Below are 20,136 nucleotides of genomic sequence, written 5' to 3'. Positions count from 1 at the left end.
AGCTGATTTGTTGCCATTAAGGCAGTTTTCAGATTATGACCATTAAAGTGTGAGGATAAGAGTGTGTTATGACCATGACCTTTGACTCTATGAACTCAAAATCCAGAGTCATCAGCTGGTCACCAGAAACCTAAATGTCAAGTTCGAGGGCCATGGGTGCAGGCATTGTCAAGTTATCACACAGACAAGTTTTTTTCGTTCAAGGTCACTGTGACCTTGACCTTTGACCCAATGACCCCTTAAATCATAAGGGGTCATCTACAAGTCAGATGCAACTCCAAGTCAAGTTTGAAGGCCATGGGTGCAGGCATTGTCCAATTATCGCATTCAAGGTCACTGTGAACCTGACCTTTGACCCAATGACTCCTAAAATCAATAAGGGTCATCTCCTGGTCAGGCCCAACTTACATGTCAAGTTTGATGATCATAGATTCAGGCATTGTTGAGATATCACTGGGAAAATATTTTTTTGCGCTAAACTTTTTTGCGTTAAAGGTTACTGTGACCTTGACCTTGGCCTGATGACCCCCAAAGTCAAGAGGAGTCATCTACTGGTCAGGCCCAACCTTCATGTCAAGTTTGATGACCATAGGTCCAGGAATTGTCGAATTTGCTTTCAAGGTCACTGTGACCGTGACCTCTGACCCCTTAAATCAATAGGGGTCATCTACTGGTCAGGCCCAACCTCCAAGTCAAGATTGAGGGCCATGGGCGCAGGCATTGTTGAGTTATCACTCGGGCAACCTTTTATCGTTCAAAGTCACTGTTACCTTGACCTTTGGCCCAATGACCCCTAAAATCAATATGGGCCATTTACTGGTCAGGCCCAACCTCCAATTCAAGTTTGATGGCCATGGGTGCAGGCATTGTCAAGTTATCACTCAGACAACCTTTTACTATTCAAGGTATTTGTGACCTTGACCTTTGGCCCGATTACCCAAAAACAATAGGGGTCATCTACTGGTCAGGCCCAACCTCCAAGTCAAGTTTGAGGGCCATGGGTGTAGGCATTGTCGAGTTATCACATGGACAACCTTTTACCATTGAAGGTCACTGTGACCTTGACCTTTGGCCCGATGACCCCCAAAAACAATAGGGTTCATCTACTGGTCAGGCCCAACCTCCAAGTCAATTAAGAGGGCCATGGGTGCAGGCATTGTTGAGTTATCACTCGGACATCCTTTTACCATTCAAGGTCACTGTGACCTTGACCTTTGGCCCGATGACCCCCAAAAACAATAGGGGTCATCTAATGGTCAGGCCCAACTTCCATATCAAGTTTGATGACCATAGGTCTAGGCATGGTTGAGTTATCACTCGGACAAGCTTAAAATTATTTTATCATTAAAGGTCACTGTGACCTTGACCTTTGACCTGATGAGCCCTAAAATCAATAGGGGTCATCTACTGGTCAGGCCCAACCTTCATGTCAAGTTTGATGACCATACGTCCAGGAATTGTTGAGTTATCACTTGGACAAGCTTTGGTCTACCGACCGACCGACATACCGACATGCCTGTGCAAAGCAATATACCGCTCTTCTTCGAAGGGGGGCATAAATATGTCCATACAAGAGGAAGTTACAGCCCGGACACGACAACTTTTACTCTATGTCCATTTACCCAGCATTTCATTGTGAATAAACACCTATGTGTGACCTTGACCTTAGAGGTAGGAACACGGGTCTTGCACGCGACAAGTCGTCTTGGTATGTGGAACACATGTGGCAAGTTATTTTAAAATCTGTCCATACAAGAGAGTTACAGCCTGGACACGACAACCTAAACTCTATGGTCATATACCCAGCATTTCTTTGTGAATAAACACCTAAGTGTGACCTTGACCTTAGAGGTAGGGACACAGGTCTTGCAAGCGACATGTCGTCTTGATATGTGGAACACATGTAGCAAGTTATTTTAAAATCTGTCCATACAAGGGAAAGTTACAGCCTGGACATGACAACCTATACTCTATGTCCTTATATGCAGCACTCCATTGTGAATAAACACTAAGTGTGACCTTGACCTTAGAGGTAAGGACACGGGTCTTGCACACGACACGTCGTCTTGGTATGTCGAACACATGTGGCAAGTTATTTTAAAATCTGTCCATACAAGGGAAAGTTACAGCCTGGACACAAGTTATTGAGCCAGACAAACGGACGGACGGTGCGATTTTAATATGCCCACCTATGGGGGCATAAAAAAGAAAATGAGTCCTTGAATCAATATAACATCGATGAAATAGCAAGCCTTGAGTATTTTTTATAAAGTAATATGGTAATCCATCAATGCATAAATAAGTTATAGAGTGGACACGAGCATGTGCTATCTGACCTTTAAGTGTCTCGTGTGACCTTGACCTTTGAGGTATGAACCTGGGTCAAGGTCACTGCACATTGTCTCAATGAGGACAACATTTGTACCAAGTAATATAGTAATCCATCAATGCGTAAGAAAGTTATAGCGCGGACATGAGCATGTGTACTCTGACCTTTAAATGTCTCGTGTGACCTTGACCTTTGAGGTATGGACCCGGGTCAAGGTCACTGCACATTGTCTCAATGAGGACAACATTTGTACCAAGTAATATGGTAATCCATCCATGCAAGTAAGTTATAGCCCGGACACGATATGTTACAGCCAGACGGGTGGACAGAATGACAGACGGACGAAGTGCATTCCTATAATCCCCTCCCCACTCCGTGGCGGGGGATTAATAATAGTTAATTTTAGATAAAAAAAAATCCTTTGACCATGAAACAATTTGAGTTGACAAATAACAACTAGACAACAAATGGTGACATGCCAAAAGCCTTTGACACACACAGCATACTCTTCCATATAATTGCAAAACAGAAAAACATGGGAATTAAACAATATGTGGAACCTGCGACACAATACCTCATCATGGTGAACCTCCATGGCAAGTTTTTCGAAAATCCTATAATTCTTGGTGAAAAGACCTGTCCTATCAACAGTACTAATATTGACATTTAATCTCTAAGTGTGACCTTGACATTTGAGACCTCGGACTTGTTGGCGACAAGCCACTTCATCATTATAAACATTCATGTCAAGTTTCTTTGTAAATCTTGTAATGCTTTGTTAAGAGGTGGCCCAGACAAGGTACAGTCATATCAAGAGTTCTCATATCAACTTTTGACCTCTAAATGTGACCTTAACCTTTGAGGTACACCCTTGGTGTTGTGTCTGGCACTCTTCCTCATCATCATGGTAAACCTACTTGGCAATTTTTAAAATCGTATTATGCATGGTGAAAATACAGCCCAAACAAGCTTGGATCATTTCAACCTTTGACCTCTAAGCTTGACCTTTGAGGTACAGACTGGGCAAGCAAGGAACATTTCACTTTTGACCTCTAGGCATGACCTTGACCTCATGTACGCGACAAGCCATCTTATCATGGTTTTGAAAATCCGTAAATGCATGGTCAAGATACAGCCCGGACAAGGTTCAAATACAAAGAACCGCCATTGTGACAACTGTCTCACTCAACGCAACAATTACATGTAAATTCTTGTTAAATCAAACTTCACTTATATAACTTTCACCATGCCATTTGTCTACCAAAGTAATGTTTTGGCAAATATTTTTCTTCACTTTCGGATCTGATGTTACACATAGCTTTTTATGGAAAAGTCCCTCTGACATTGTAGGCCACTGGAATAATTTTAGGTAAGTGCATAAGATCAATAATTTAATGATCTTTAATTAAAATTTGGTTTAAATAGAACCAAATAAAACCCAACTCCATGTACCTGTTACTGGTGGCAGCACTGGTTACCGGCACAGTCTGTAGTGTGGACAGTGCTGCAGCAGACTTGCTCAGGTCCAGGGAACCATCTGTATCCAGGCTTGATCCTTGCTCTTGACCCTGGGACTCCGGCCCCTGAATTGACCCTTCACCAGCCTGTGGCTGGTACAAGCTTGAAGCTGAGTCCAATGTTCCGGAAGTAGACCTTACATGTCCTCCTCTTGATTCCATACGAGACAAATCCAAACTACCTAGTTCTAAACTACTTGACATTCCCAAGCTGCTGGAGATTCCCGAGGAAATGCCCTCGGCCTGTGAACCACGTGACTCTGTGTTAAGGTTACTAGGCTGGCTCGGATAGGAGTCTGACAGACTAAGTCCTAGTGACATTGTACCTCTGTCTTCTATTAAACTGCTCTGAAGAGATTCCGGTCTTGAGCCTAGTCTGACGGAGCTTCCCCCTGTAACACTGTATTCTGTGAAATCACTTGAACCGGATGTCTGTGACTGTAGAGAAACGGCTGAGTGTTGTGTTGTCATGGCAACCCCAGTTCCTGTTGTCATGGAAACAGGATCATTCTGAGCTACCAAAGCTGCCAAGCCACTGGGGACAGATATTTGACCCAGGATGTTAGAACTAGATGTTGCCTGATCTGAGGAAAAGATATTCATTTGCAGTGGAACAGTTGAAGTTCGGTTGCCAGGCAACTGCAGGTCAGCGGTCAATGCCCTTGACAGATTGTTAGTAGATAGGTCAAGGCTGGTTTCCATGGCTTCTGCATTACTGGTAGCTGCTTGGCTTGAACCTGAAAGATGTATATCATAACATACAAGTTCCAATTAACAAATTCATTACCATAATGAGCAAAGCTTGCCTGATAAATATGTTTATGGTAGAGAATTTGGCAGGGAGATTTGAATTTTTGTTTGTTCCATCGAACAATTCTATTTCAAAGTCAAAATATCAATATTTACCTGGGATCTGTCTGGCTCTGTTTGGAGATTCTCGTACAATGACAGATGGGGAGTGTGCCTGCTGTCTCCCAGGTGTTCCAATGGCAACCAGACCAGGTGACCCCATGACCTCTTCCTGGGATTGACCTACATTAAGTGTCACAGAGGTCAGAGAGGTAGTGGAGGGTCCAGGTGACGTTGCTGTTGCAATCACTGACTCTGACGTCAATGGAATATTGACAGGTGTGGTCCTTAGGTCGCTAGGAGCGGTCTGACTGATGTTGAAAAGTGGAGAATTGGCTTGTTCCATGGTTGGATTTTCCATTGAAGTTGGAAGGATTGCAACTGAAGGAAGAGTAGTTGACAAGGCAGTACTTGAGTGGACAATAACGCTAGCCTGGTGGTTCTCTGTTCTGTCTGATATAATGGAACCAGATGTCAAACTGCTGACAGTTGTAACATGCCGCTTTCCGGAGCTTGAAATAGTAGGTATAGTTGAAGTAGGGTTGGTCGAAACATCAGGTGAACTTGGATCTCTTGATGGACTGTCTAATGGTGGAAAAAATCTAGGAAATATTGGCCCCATGGGATCAGTAATTGAAGCCATTGGCAGGCTAGGTCCACCAGGTCTTACAATTACACCAGGAGCTGTGCTGGAAACAGCCTGGCTAGCCAGGGTCTCCAAAACTGAACTAGTAGTTGATACTGAACTAAATGATATATTTGACGTGGACACTAGAGGCTGTATGCCTGCCTGAACCTCTGGTCCCCTGCCAGTGAGAGACAAGTGAAGCGGCAGTTTGTCCAGCCCACTTTCAGCACTTGCAGAGCCTTTTGACTCGCTAGCTGTGGCAGGAACTATTGTCTGTTTTGCAACACCAAACATGTCCTCCCTAAGAGAGTTTGGCTGTAGCAGGTGTGGCTGGTCCGCCAGGGGCAGAGCCTCCATCAGTGGTGTATGAAATGGATCTGGTGGCGGACATCCCAGAAACAGTGTTGAATCTGTTCTCTGAAAAAATGCATGTTTGCGACCTTGTTTCCCCCCACTTTCTCCATCCCCGTCCAAACTCTCTGTGTCCATCATCATGGTGTTGTTGATGTCATCGTCATGATCATCAGCGTCGTTGTCATCCTGGTCCTGCCAGGAGATGACAGAAATACCGTCCCGCAGCACGTCCGTGTCCGTATCTGTACCGCTACGCATGTAGTAAATCAACGAATCAAACACGTATGCCACATGACGGAGGGACGCAATATCAATGACAGGTAGAGAGTCTGAATGTTCATTATTATGGGACCGCATCAATGACAATGCGTAGTTGAGGAAATCACGTCTGGCACTGTTCCCATCATTTCCTGAAAAACAAAATAATCCAATGAATTTCAGATCATGCAAGACAAAATCTTACATGAATATGAAAAACAAATGATATTGAGCCAAGAAACAAAATGTGCTATTTCACAGTTTAGAAAAAAAAGAGTTTTACACAGAAAATAGGAATAGCTATAACAGACAGATAATTGACCATTTATTAGCAAAAATCTTTCTTTCCCTGCTCAGAATTCAATCAACTTACCTATAGCTCCGAATCTCCTGCGCCGGGAATCGACCACCTGAAGTATCCTTGTTTCCTCCCTGCCAGTGCGTTCTCTGCCTAAACGTGATGGCCCTGTGTGTAGAGGATGAGCTGGATTAGCAGGGTCCGACGTGTTACTGAGGGATGAACCAAAGCGGAGCTGAGCCTCAGTTGAGTCCATTATGGTGATCAGCCAGTCCCAGGTGGGCTTCAGTTGGTACTCCAGATACAGCTGTAATACATAACATACCAAAATAATGTCCTGCTAATACTAATGAGGAAAATAATGCATAGAACATAGGTGGCCAGGTGCAAAACATTACAGAATAAAGGACATGAATGAAATAAGTAAAAACTAGAATTCTGCGATCGGATATGTCGCCAATCAATGTCTGCGATCGGATATGTCGCCCATCAGTGTCTGCGATCGGATATGTCGCCCATCAATGTCTGCGATCGGATATGTCGCCCATCAATGTCTGCGATCAGATATGTCGCCAATCAATGTCTGCGATCAGATATGTCGCCAATCAATGTCTGCGATCGGATATGTCGCCCACCAATGTCTGCGATCGGATATGTCGCCCACCAATGTCTGCGATCGGATATGTCGCCCATCAATGTCTGCGATCGGATATGTCGCCCATCAATGTCTGCGATCGGATATGTCGCCAATCAATGTCTGCGATCGGATATGTCGCCAATCAATGTCTGCGAACGGATATGTCGCCCATCAATGTCTGCGATCGGATATGTCGCCCATCAATGTCTGCGATCGGATATGTCGCCCATCAATGTCTGCGATCTCATATGTCGCCAATCAATGTCTGCGATCAGATATGTCGCCCATCAATGTTAAACGAAATTTAATTGTAATAGTTTGCATGCCATAGCCAAAGAAGATATTTTCATATAGAGCAATACCTTTAATTAACATAGGCTAAAAATGGTAAAATATCACTTTTTATCAATGACTGCATCTATAACTGCATTTTTCAAGAAAAACAAACATTTGAAATATAGTTGTTATGCCTTTGCAGGTGATTCTGGCCAGTAAAACATTACTTGTGAAAGGAATATAATCATATCATGGTCCTGGTTGCATGGCGTTACCTACAGAAATTAACAAACTGATTGTCACAATTTCTTGGGTGGTAACTCTTGAATAAATGTGATCTGCTTGTTTATCTAAATAAATGAGATATAATCCCTATTACCAATGTCACCCTATTTTCTTAAGTGCTGAGATAAAAGTAAAAATGAAATTGGTAATTTTTTAAAACTTACAGAGCCATAACTCAGGGAAGAATAGTGTGATCTGGCCGTTGATCAAATTTTTATGAGATATTATGCTCTTCATTAGTATAACAAGATTTTGTAAAGACTGGATAACAAATGCTCAATAATGAGAAGAGTCAATGCGAATTTTGTCAAATTTGAAAACTCAAGGGCCATAGCTCCAAAGTAAATTTTGCCATCTGACTGTTGAGCACTTTGCCCATAAAAATTGTTACCATTTTAAAGATTGATTAAGTTGAGTTGACAAAGTGAAAGTAAAAAAAAAAGATTGACAAATAAATTTTTGGTGCCATTTTATGCCTTCTAAAGGCTGTTTCCCCTTCCAAAAAACTGTCCATTTTCCCCAAAATTTTATAATTTTTTCCCAAATTGATAAATGCAGATTATGTTAATGAATAAACAAGAGCTGTCACAGAGACAGCGCGCTCGACTATTACGCCGCTTTTCGGTGTATGAATTGAAAGGTTTTGGCGAAACATGCATGGATCACTGTTAGATTAGATTTCAATGCAATACATAATGTGCTGAGATATTTACATAAATTGAATGGAAAATATTTGAGGTGGTACACAAACTTTAACGTAAATTCCAAGTCGAAAAAGGGGCATAATTTTTTCAAAATGCTTAATAGAGTTACCTCCTCCTGTGTACAGGTTTGGGGTATGATGGTGAACAAGCATGCAAATTTTCAAAGCCAGATGTCAATGGACTTTGAAAATATTTGAGGTGGTATGCAAACTTTAACATAAATTCTAAGTTGAAAAAGGGGCATATTTTTTTCAAAATGCTTGATAGAGTTACCTCCTCCTGTGTACAGGTTTGGGGCATGATGGTGAACAAGTGTGCAAAGTTACAAAGCCAGATGTCAATGGACTTTGAAAATATTTGAGGTGGTACGCAAACTTTAACGTAATTTCTAAGTCGAAAAAGGGGCATAATTTTGTTGAAATGCTTGATAGAGTTACCTCCTCCTGAGTATAGGTTGGGGGCATGATGGTAAACAAGTGTGCAATGTTTCAAAGCCATATGTCAATGGACTTTGAAAATATTTGAGGTGGTACGCAAACTTTAACGTAAATTCTAAGTAGAACTAGAAGCGCCGCAATGCGACGAAACCAGGTTTTTGTTATGGGCAATCAGAAATTATAGCCAATTAATTTGTTGTATGACTTTATCTTTACTTTTATCAAAAAGAGACGTAACTGAAATTTACTGTTGGCGGAAACCATTTTTCTATTTTTAGTAATAGTGACCTTGACCATAGCCCCTCCCCACTCAAAAGCAATTCCAAGCTAGCTCTTCACATAAGCTACCTACACACTAAGTTTAATCAATATCTATCAATGCTAACTTATGTTATTGGGCAGAAACCATTTTTCTATTTTCAATAACAGGCGACCTTGACCTTAGCCCCAACCCCCTTAAAAGCAATCCCAAGCTAGCTCTGTACATAAGCTACCTACACACCAAGTTTTATCAATATCGGTCAATGCTAACTAAAGTTATTGGGCAGAAACCATTTTTCTATTTTAAGTAACAGTGACCTTGACCATTTTTCTATTTGAAGTAATAGTGACCTTGAACTTAGCCCCTCCCCAATCAAAAGCAATCCCAAGCTAGCTCTTCACATAAGCAACTTACACACCAAGTTTCATCAATATCGGTCAATGCTAACTAAAGTTAATGGGCAAAAACCATTTTTCTATTTTAAGAGACCTTGACCTTAGCCCTCCCCCCTCAATAGCAATCCCAAGCTAGCTCTTCACATAAGCTACCTACACACCAACTTTCGTCAATATCTATCAATCCTTATTAAAGTTATTGGGCAGAAACCATTTTTCTAGTTTTAGTTACAGGCGACCTTGACCTTAGCCCCACCCCCCTCAAAAGCAATCCCAAGCTAGCTCTTCACATAAGCTACCTACACACCAAGTTTCATCAATATCTGTCAATGCTAACTAAAGTTATTGGGCAGAAACCATTTTTCTATTTTACGTAACAGTGACCTTGACCATTTTTCTATTTTAAGTAATAGTGACCTTGACCTTAGCCCCTCCCCACTTAAAAGCAATCCCAAGCTAGCTCTTCGCATAAGCAACTTACACACCAAGTTTCGTCAATATCTATCAATGCTAACTAAAGTTAATGGGCAGAAACCATTTTTCTATTTTTAGTAACAGTGACCGTGACCTTAGCCCCACCCCCCTCAAAAGCAATCCCAAGCTAGCTCTTCCCATAAGCTACCAACACACCAAGTTTCATCAATATCTATCAATGCTAACTAAAGTTATTGAACAGAAACCAATGTTTGACGCCCGCCCGCCCAACGACAACCTCATTCTACCGTAATAACCCGGTTTTCGTTGAAAACCTGGTTAAAAAGGGGCATAATTTTGTCAAAATGCTTGATAGAGTTACCTCCTCCTGTGTACAGGGTGGGGGCATGATGGTGAACAAGTGTGCAAAGTTTCAAAGCCATATGTCAATATTTGAGGTGGTACACAAACTCTTACAAAAACATAAGTGGTTACGCCGACGCTCGGATGACTAGGATAGCTCTCCTTATTCTTCGAATAGTCAAGCTAAAAAGCAATGAATTTCTTGAATTATAAACGAAATCTTGACATGTTTTACTCTTTCACAGCATAATGTACGCATAAAACAGTTAAAACATCTATATTTTCCATTACAATAGCTATTTTAGCCTCATTTTGTATTTTTCCCTAAGTCAACTTTTATTCTCAATTTGCAAGGCACAGGCGGTAAAAATAATTCCAAAAAAATCACTTTAAATGGCCATAACTTCAGAGTTGATAATGTGATCTGACTGTTGATTGAAACTAGTCAAGATTTAATTCCCATAAACATTGTAGCCAAGTCTGGTAAAGATTGGATTATAAATGCTCAAGTCAGAGAGAAGTCAAAGTACATTGGTTAAATTTTGGCAAGGCAAGAGCCATTTCTCTGAGTTAATATTGTGATCAAACTCAGTGGAGATATTTTGCAAATAAACATTGTGACCAATATTGGATAACACATACAAATGTTAGGGAGTGGAAATGAAAGTGTGACAGCGGGGACAACACAGATGATGAGGGACAACATGATCCCTATATGTCTGCCAGGCTACGCAGGAAACTCTGCATTGCAATTCTTATACATGAAAAAATAGCAAAGGGCAATAACTCTGTAATAAGCTGAAATATAGTTATGGTTGTTGTACACTGCAATTCTTCTGGTAGAATTTTAAAGCTGCACTCTCACAGATAAAACGTTTTGACAACTTTTTTACTTTTTGTCTTGGAACGAGCCAATTTTTTTTTCGAAAATCCATGGAAAACAGTTATTTAAGACTGCTGACAAAAAATAAAATCACAGATTTTTACACTTAAGTTCAAAAAATAATGTTTTATGCATTTTTCTTAATAAAACATTAATTTTCGAATGAAATATACAAATGTGTGGTCTGATCTTTTGTCAGCAATCTTATATCATTGGTTTGCAAATGTTTATGCAAAAATTTGCTCTTTCCAAGACAAAAAATAAAGAAGTTGTATAAACGGTGAATCTGTGAGAGTGCAGCTTTTAATCTCTAGGACGGAACTCTTAAACAAAGGTGTTAAAAAGGTAGTTAAGGTAATTAATTTTAAGTTTCTCCAAATTAATCTATTTCTCTCACTTAAGAATATGCGGTTTAAACTCTTCAGTCAATCTAATGTTATCATTATCCATATTATTACCTGTAAATCAAGTGCCTCCTGGTCCGATATATCCAGTATCCTGGGTAACGTGGGTGCGAGGGCGTGGTAATCTTGTAACATTGTTAGCAGGTCGGCAATCTGTCGCACCACAATGCCGAAAGCCCGTGCCAGCTGGCTGCATGTTGTTGCCATGGTGATGGGAGCTTCAGGGGTCACAGTGGCAGCCGAGGTGACCGTTGTGGTCCGCCGGAGGTTGGAGGGGTCGATGTAGATCAGGCTGCTGCCTCCACCACCTGCAGTGGGTAGAGACAGTTAAAGTTATGTATATTAAAACAAAAGAGTATGAAATTATATACATACATTGTATGTGGAACTATACCACTTACATGTATCAGTGCAATGCAAAGCAAGTATTAATATCAAAGAATGGATTAACAGTATATGGCATCTTCACCAACTTCACCAATCACACACGGACACCATCAATATGAATAGATTTTTTCATCTTCATTTTGTTGTTACAATCCTAAAGGCAAAAAACAAAACAAGCAAGATATCCCAATATTACCAAACACAGTACCAGTAGCATTAGCGGTGGATGTGACTGGTATAGCAGGTGGGTTACGTGAGCTTGGGGTGTCCCGCTGTCGTATCGCCCACTGCATCATCTGGGGGGCCTGGAGTGTACGCTGACCCTGGGACCCTAGAACGCAAGGATATTCTAGAATTGAAAATCACAATAAAATTGTGGAAGTGGGCAAATGTGTCCATCCTTCACTCAAGAACTTGTTGGTTCAATCAGGGCCAGTGGCACATTCTTTTGGACTTTTATAGGATGCGAGAACCACTTTGCATTTAGGCTAATAACTGTCTACACAATCAAGTTAGATAATGTATGTAGGACTTTTTGTCAAATTTGTGCCATATATGCACTAGTCCTTACACATGTGCCTTGATGTGGATTAAAGAAAATCCCAAAATCTAACCAGTGTTTGTCCTCCGTTCCAGCTGCTCATCGATGGTGGCAATCTCCTCTCCATCCTGCTCCTCTGAGTCCCCACCATCACTCTCATAATCCTCCTCCTGGTTTGACGACTCTCCAGAGTCTGAGAAGTGGGCCAGGCTGCCAAGACCTGTGGACAGTTGAATGATTACAGGCAATATCAAAAGATGCTCAAAGTTATGTTTCCATGATTTTTCGATTTTACTAAAATCTGCCATTTTTTTCTGATTGAAATTATTAAATTCCAAGAAATAAAATATAAAGGCTACATGTTCATATTGAAAATATAGGAATTTCAGCTAATCGACTAACCAGCATCAGATCCTGCAGTTGCCATGGTAACTGCACTCCTCTGTACACTGACATTGTCCTGGTTACTGTGCATGCTCTCTGAGTCGCTCTCAGACTCTGCAAGAAGGTCAAGGTCCATATCTGACTCAGCGACATCATCGTGTTCAGGAGCTGGGGCATCATGCTCAGATCTCTCTGACTGGCGATCCTCGTTGTCTGACTGATGCTCATCTTGGTTCACCATCAAAATGCCACCAACAAGGTCATTCTGTCAGATAAAGAGAGGAAAATTTATTTTATGGATATACTTTCACATTTTAACAACACCCTATTAGATTTATCCACTGTTTGATTTTCAGCATTATGAAAGCCTGCATTAGATAATGGGAATAAAGAACTCCTAGACATGAGTTATAAATCAAGAACTCTCATTGCTTCTAGAGAATTAAGGATTTGGAAGTCAATTTTATTTGTAAGTTTCTAAAAACCTGCATAAAGAAGATGCGGTGGTCAAGTGGAATACATGTCTACCTCTCACTGAAGAGATCATTGGTTCAAGCCTCACGAGAGGTATCATGGCCTCTCGAAAAAAAAATGGACATGAGAACTAGTTTCTATCCAACATGATTCTGTTAGCTATCAGCTTTTGTCACAATGAAACTTTAATATACAGCGGATCCATATCATACCTCGAGGTCCATATCAACAGGGAGTATTTCCTCATCCTCCCGGTCACCCTGGTCATCACGCTCACGCTCTGGAATGTCTCGGTCCTGCACCGGGTGTGTTACATAGGATACAGAATGGGATGTCTCCTCAACAAAGCTGGACTTGGGTGGCAGCGGGTCAACACTGAATATCTCCTCACTCCCCTGTAATCAGCAGTTAAAATGACATATCATGATTCAGTACATGTAATTGCTTAGAGACATTTTTTTCCTTTTCATGATCTTCTCATAGAACATGATACTATGTAAATATGTTGTATTCAATATGATCATTTTTATTTAAACAAATAGCAATTTGAATATCCACACACAGTATTCAGCCGTCCATCTGATGCCACTTAAGTATCCCCAAACAAATTACAAATGGAAAGGTAATACCATTTCACTGTTATTGAGAATACACCTAAAAACACACCTGCACGGCCTCAATGTTAGCTGACACCAGTGAGAAGGGAGCAGTGGGTCTGGCAGCCCCGAGTCTTACAGGGGCTATGAGGGAGTTGGCCACCTCACATAACTCCTCCACAGCAATATTGATGAGTGCCTGGAACACCCGCTTACACTTTACCAGGGGCTGGCACGATGAGATCCCTGGGCTGCTGGAAAATGTGATAACTCTTCATGCACACTATTATGTATTTAGGGCTATTCCATTTAAACATATAACCCCAGGGGGGACGGCAATTTTTAAAATCATATATGGTGGGGTGTCTTTTTCGCTAATTTGCATCTGTAGGCTGTTGTCAAATTGTGAAATTTGCTTCTGATGGGGGGTGTCGAAATTTTAATCACATATGACGTAAGGGTGAAAATCCCTTCAGACCGATCAAACAGATGATTTGTATTACCTCCCTTGAAATGTTTATACTTTGCGGAATTCTTCTGTTTTTTTCCGCTGGTCGCAACTTCGCAATATACCATAATCCTTTCCGGCATAGTAACTTGCGGTTTCCTTCTGGGTTATTACGAAGTCTAATAACAGCACTAAAATCGGATTAATTACCACCCCAGGTTTGTAATAAATTATATTTTCTCATTAGATATGGCATTTCAATGCCGTTATAATACATCGTAGAAATATAATATGCATGACATTAGATATAAATCGCTTGACACACTACCTAGACAGGCGGTTGTGGTGGGTGGGGTAAATTGTTCAGAAAAATATTAGCCACAATAATGCGCGTATAGGGAACGTTTTTTAGCATTTGGATATTTATTGTGTTCCCTACAACGTAGAGTCGCCAACACAAAAATCGACAAAGACTCTGAAGCGGCTTTTTATATGGACTAGAAAAATATATGCTGTTCCTACTCGTATTTGATTATTGTTTTTTGTTGTTTTTATATATTAAATAGACAAAACATTTGTTTTTAGAACATTATTACTCTGTCTGACTGACTCTCACAATTTAATGCGGAATATTTGCTATACTGTGAAATCATTAATATCCGTGGGGCATTAATGTTCGTGGTTTTCGTGGATTGGGTGATCCACGAATTCAAGATCCCACGAAATATTGACCCTTTATTCCCTTTTTCATTTGCCATGTTATGTACATACTCTAGTTTATTCGTTACGGAGGCCGCAGTACACATCGTAAATATCCGTCTAACTGTATATCTCACTATCATTGTTTTGTTAATATATTATATCAGCCTTTAACAAATAATAAACCAAATCATTTTAATGTGTTTTTATGAAACAAATGACAGAATCACGTGCCTTAACATGTGCTGTTCATTAAAATCTCCAGGAATACAAAATGTGAGTGATGAGTGTCAGTTCTCGATTTTATTTCTTTAATGAAATAATTAATCGATTACATTAGAGGTTACTGAGCACCCAATGTGACAATGTACAAAACAAAGCATGAGATGATATTCAAAAGTAATTGAATTTGTAAACATCAGCTATCTTTAGGGATTGTTTACTCAAATATACAGACCTTCTCGGTGTTTTTACAGTTTGCAAAATTCTTAATTGGCATTCAATGGCTTCGTCTATCTGTATTAAGGATCAGGGTACATCTTCTTTTATGACCTTAATTTCCAATTAAATCGATAATTGACATGGATATATGCACTAATTGGCATGTCATACCACTTTAGCGAGTGTCATAAACCGAGTGACGTAGACAGTGGAAATCACGGGCCAGCGCGTGGAATGCAGTCGATCTAGGACGATCGCAATTTCGATTTATTTATTTTTCAAAAACGAAAAACCACGAATTCAAGTACCCACGAAATTGTAATTTTTCAGCAAACCATGAAATTTCATGCCAACGAATATAAATGATTTCACAGTATCTAATAATGCATATTTTAGATAAAATGTTTATACTATATAATTATAGTGTGTGTAGTGTTTTTTTAAATGATTTGTCAGTTAAATTTTAATAATATAATGGCCATCAGTTACACCCATGCCTGGAATAAATTCAACGCCAATCAGACTTACTGCTAAATTAAAATATACCCCACTTTTTTCAAAAGGGGGCATAAAAATATACATATATTTATACTTTAGCTTATAATGGTCCCTTCCTTTTTCTACAGATATGATTCAATTATGCTGATGTTATGTTTTGAGAACATTTCTTCCATCAAGATCACCAGTAGAATTGGTTTGGCTGCTTGTACACCCAGGACAGCAAGTGGACAGTGATGGACAACTAGTGCTGGTCGACAGACTACTGTTGGTTGGACAGCTTTTGTTTATTGGACAGCTATTTTGGTTGGACTATGAGTGTTGGTTGAACACCAATTAATAGTTTGACTGTAATTGTTGGTTTGACAACTGTAGTTGGGTGGACTGCTGCTGTTGGTTGGACAACTATTGTTTCTGGATGGCTATATATATATTGATTGGACCATGCGTGTTGTTTGAACAACTATTAATAGATTGTAAGTGTTGGTTTGACCATAAGTGTAGATTGGACTGCGATTAATGGATGGACCTTTATTGTTGCTCGGCTACTGTAAATTGGACAGCTATTATTGGTTGGATTCCCATTTATTGGTTGTGTTTGTTAAAATATAAATACTTATTACTAAGTGCTTATTATTATTACAGGTACAATTATTCAATAATAATATTTATAATGTTTTATACTATAAACAATAATTTTATAATTCAATAAATTACAAATCTGTACAACCATGTTTTGTTTGTTTTCCAATTATATTTTTATGATAGACACATAAACTTTCTTCAAAAATGATAAATATGCCATTTAAGTTTGCACAGCAAACAAACAAAGAGTTCATGGCATAAATTATATGCTGATTCTCATCAAAATGTATAATATAAATACAGTTGCATCCTTAAATTGTTTTCACATCAATTTCTAATGCGTCGTTAAGTTTGATGAGATCTCTTTGCCACCTTGAAGTCAAGGGACTTTCAAACTCCCTTGAAGAAAGAGCTTTTGCCAATTTCTGAGAAAAGGTTAATGGGTATGTTTAAAAATTAAAGTTAAACTCAAGTTCTCTTTGACAAATGGACTGGAGATGTGCCATGTGATTCTTCCTATAGCGGTAAATTGATGATTTCAATGTATCCTCAACAACAAGATAGATTGAACCATAAAACACGTTGACTATGAAAATGATAGAAACCCTTCAAATCTTGGATTTTTTTTGTGAATTAAAACAGAAATGGTTTAATATCTGTATCATCATTAATAGCATCCATTAAAACCTGATGGAAGACCAGTGAATTAAAATTATGACCTTTTATACTTATAATTTTTAAATCACTTCTGAAGGGGGTTATTCCGGGTCTATAAAAACAAATCGAGGTAGGACCCCCAAACAGTTTATTTGCTTCTGTAGGGGGGAGGTCTAGTTCAAAAGTGCCTTCCCCCCCCCGTGGGTTATATGTTTAAATGCAATAGCCCTAAGTGCTGTAAGTAATCAAATTTGTAATTATTATATTAATAGAACATCACATTCGTGGTAATTCAATACAAAATTTATTGAACTTCTCAAGGATTACTTTGATCAAATTTTAGAAAACTTGTTTTATAAATTCCATATTGATTGACCCCTCATGTCATAACCTCCAGAAGAAAGTTGATACAAGAGATGTTAGTGAAACATTTATGCCCCCTTGGGAGCCAAATTGTTAGTAGGATTTGGACACTTAAATAAAATATGGACAATCAGAAAACCTTTTTTCAGCTTACAGTCACACTGACCTTGACCTTTGACCCACTGACCTCAAAATCAATAGGGTTCATCTGCTGGTCATGACCAATAAGCCTACCTAGTATGAGGTCTCTGGGTCAAAGCGTTCTCAAGTTATTGATCGGAAACCGTTTTTCATGTTAAGGTCACACTGACCTTGACCTTTGACCCACTGACCTCAAAATCAATAGGGTTCATCTGCTGGTCATGACCAATACACCTACCAAGTATGAGGTTCCTGGGTCAAAGCGTTCTCAAGTTATTGATCGGAAACCGTTTTTCATGTAAAGGTCACACTGACCTTGACCTTTGACCCACTGACCTCAAAATCAATAGGGTTCATCTGCTGGTCATGACCAATAAGCCTACCTAGTATGAGGTCCCTGGGTCAAAGCGTTCTCAAGTTATTGATCGGAAACCGTTTTTCATGTTAAGGTCACACTGACCTTGACCTTTGACCCACTGACCTCAAAATCAATAGGGTTCATCTGCTGGTCATGACCAATACACCTACCAAGTATGAGGTTCCTGGGTCAAAGCGTTCTCAAGTTATTGATCGGAAACCGTTTTTCATGTAAAGGTCACACTGACCTTGACCTTTGACCCACTGACCTCAAAATCAATAGGGTTCATCTGCTGGTGATGACCAATACACATACCAAGTATGAGGTCCCTCGGTCAAAGCGTTCTCAAGTTATTGATCGGAAACCATTTGGTATTCCGACCGACCGACAGACAGACAGACCGACCGACCGACCGACCGACCGACCGACCGACCGACCGACCGACATGTGCAAAACAATATACCCCACTTTTTTCAAAAGGGGGCATAAAAATGATGATATTAAACAAGTGGTTATTCAATGAATTGAAATATTTATTATTATTATTATACCTCACATGACCTGTCGCCATGTTAAATTCTCATATACACCACATAAGCCAATCTGTAATGTAACCCAGACATAACGCTTATTATTATTATTATAAATCTTACCCTCGCATTGGTCTAAAATAAGACAATTTGAATTTCTAACTAGATTAATTAAGAAGGTTGGGTGGTTGAGTACCATTGTATTAAGTCTCAATGCAATGCATCAAGTAGTTGCTGAGATATTAACCTATGTGTGCTAACATGCAAAACTTTAACCAGAATTTCTACGTCAAATAATAAAGAGGCAAAAATTATATAATATGCAAGATAGAGTTATCTTACTTGATTAATTAAGAAGGTTAAATGGTTGGGAGCCTGTGTGTAAAGTTTCAATGCAATACATGATGTATCTGCTGAGGTATTGACTTAAAAGTGGTTACATGCAAAACCTTAACCAGAAATTCTATGTTGAATAAAAAGGATAAAAAAGAGCCATTATTTGAATTTAATGCAAAATAGAGTAATCTTGCTTGGTTATTTAAGAAGATTGGATGGTTGAGTACCATTGTATTAAATCTCAATACAATACATCTAGTAGTTGCTGAGATATTAACATATTTATGCTTACATGCAAAACCTTAACCAGAATTTCTATGTCAAATAATAAAGGCCCATAACTTGCATTATATTTAAATAAGTGTTTTCTAACTTCATTAATTTAGTAGGTTAGATAGTTGGGAATACATATCAAAAGTTTCAATGCAATACATGATGTATTTGCTGTGATATTGACTTAAATGTGGCTACATGCAAAACCTTAACCAGAATTCCTAAGACAAATAATAAAGGGCAGTTATTTTGCAATCAAAGCAAACTAGAGTTATCTAACTTGGTTAATTAAGTAGGTTGAATGGATGAGTATCATTGTATAAAGTCTCAATGCAATACGTCAATTAGTTGCTGAGATATTAACCTATGTGTGCTTACATGCAAAACCTTAACCAGAATTTCTAAGTCCAATAATAAAGGCCCATAATTTGCATTATATTCAAAAAAGTGTTTTTTAACTTAATTAATTTAGTAGGTTAGATAGTTGGGAATATATGTCTTAAGTATTAATGCAATAAATGATGTATTTACTGAGAGAATGACTTAAAGGTGCTTACATGCAAAACTTTCACCAAGGTGTGACGCCGTCGCCAGAGTGAGTAGTAAAGCTCTCCTTATTTTTCAAATAGTTGAGCTAAAAAGCAGAATCACACATATAACAAGTTCTCACCTTTTCTTTTTGCCCGAGTTTGGGGTCATCTCAACATTGAGGACAACAAATATGCGAGCGACCGAGCGTATAAACCTACGGGACACCATCTTTGCTTCCAACTTGCGCCCAGGAGTCACCTCATTCTTCATTTCACGGATCAGGGTTGTCAGTAGTGTGTCCAGCATCTGGAGGGGGGATGATAGCATGTAAGCTCTTTTCATCCAAGCAATTGGCCTTTCTTATTCACAAGCACATGAGAAATGACTCGGAGCAGTTTTTTTAATTTTGTAAGCACTGTCTCTGACGTGCAAGTTATATGAAATTAAAAATATTCTTTAACATGAAATTAGATATGCATTTTGCCTTTATACAGTCAAGTATGCCATCATTTTAAAACAAATATTAAACTTCCTAAAAGCAAACATGCTTGTACAACAATCAAAACCTGGACATCCAATCAGGCATATAACATCAAACTCA

General features: G+C 39.3%; 1 protein-coding gene across 4 annotated transcripts in view; it reads right to left on the bottom strand.

Moving 5' to 3' along the window:
• Positions 1-20,136, bottom strand: part of LOC128205539 (E3 ubiquitin-protein ligase UBR5-like) — a 75,367-nt gene that overhangs the window by 13,471 nt on the left and 41,760 nt on the right. Inside the window, exons 30-39 of one of the 4 annotated variants that reach the window (XM_052907270.1) lie at positions 19,675-19,841; positions 13,746-13,929; positions 13,292-13,474; positions 12,624-12,870; positions 12,295-12,441; positions 11,877-12,011; positions 11,348-11,601; positions 6,309-6,540; positions 4,753-6,087; positions 3,782-4,583 (exon numbers count right to left, since the gene is read on the bottom strand). In XM_052907270.1, the coding sequence (XP_052763230.1) occupies positions 3,782-4,583; positions 4,753-6,087; positions 6,309-6,540; positions 11,348-11,601; positions 11,877-12,011; positions 12,295-12,441; positions 12,624-12,870; positions 13,292-13,474; positions 13,746-13,929; positions 19,675-19,841 (3,686 nt within the window). The remainder of the gene's footprint in view (positions 1-3,781; positions 4,584-4,752; positions 6,088-6,308; positions 6,541-11,347; positions 11,602-11,876; positions 12,012-12,294; positions 12,442-12,623; positions 12,871-13,291; positions 13,475-13,745; positions 13,930-19,674; positions 19,842-20,136) is intronic. The other 3 variants (XM_052907272.1, XM_052907271.1, XM_052907273.1) reach the window with 3 other exon arrangements.

The sequence above is a fragment of the Mya arenaria genome, chromosome 10, assembly GCF_026914265.1.
Source record: "Mya arenaria isolate MELC-2E11 chromosome 10, ASM2691426v1".
NCBI lineage: Eukaryota > Metazoa > Mollusca > Bivalvia > Myida > Myidae > Mya > Mya arenaria.
Note: the sequence above shows the minus strand (reverse complement) of the source record. Positions and strands in the feature narration are given on the sequence as shown.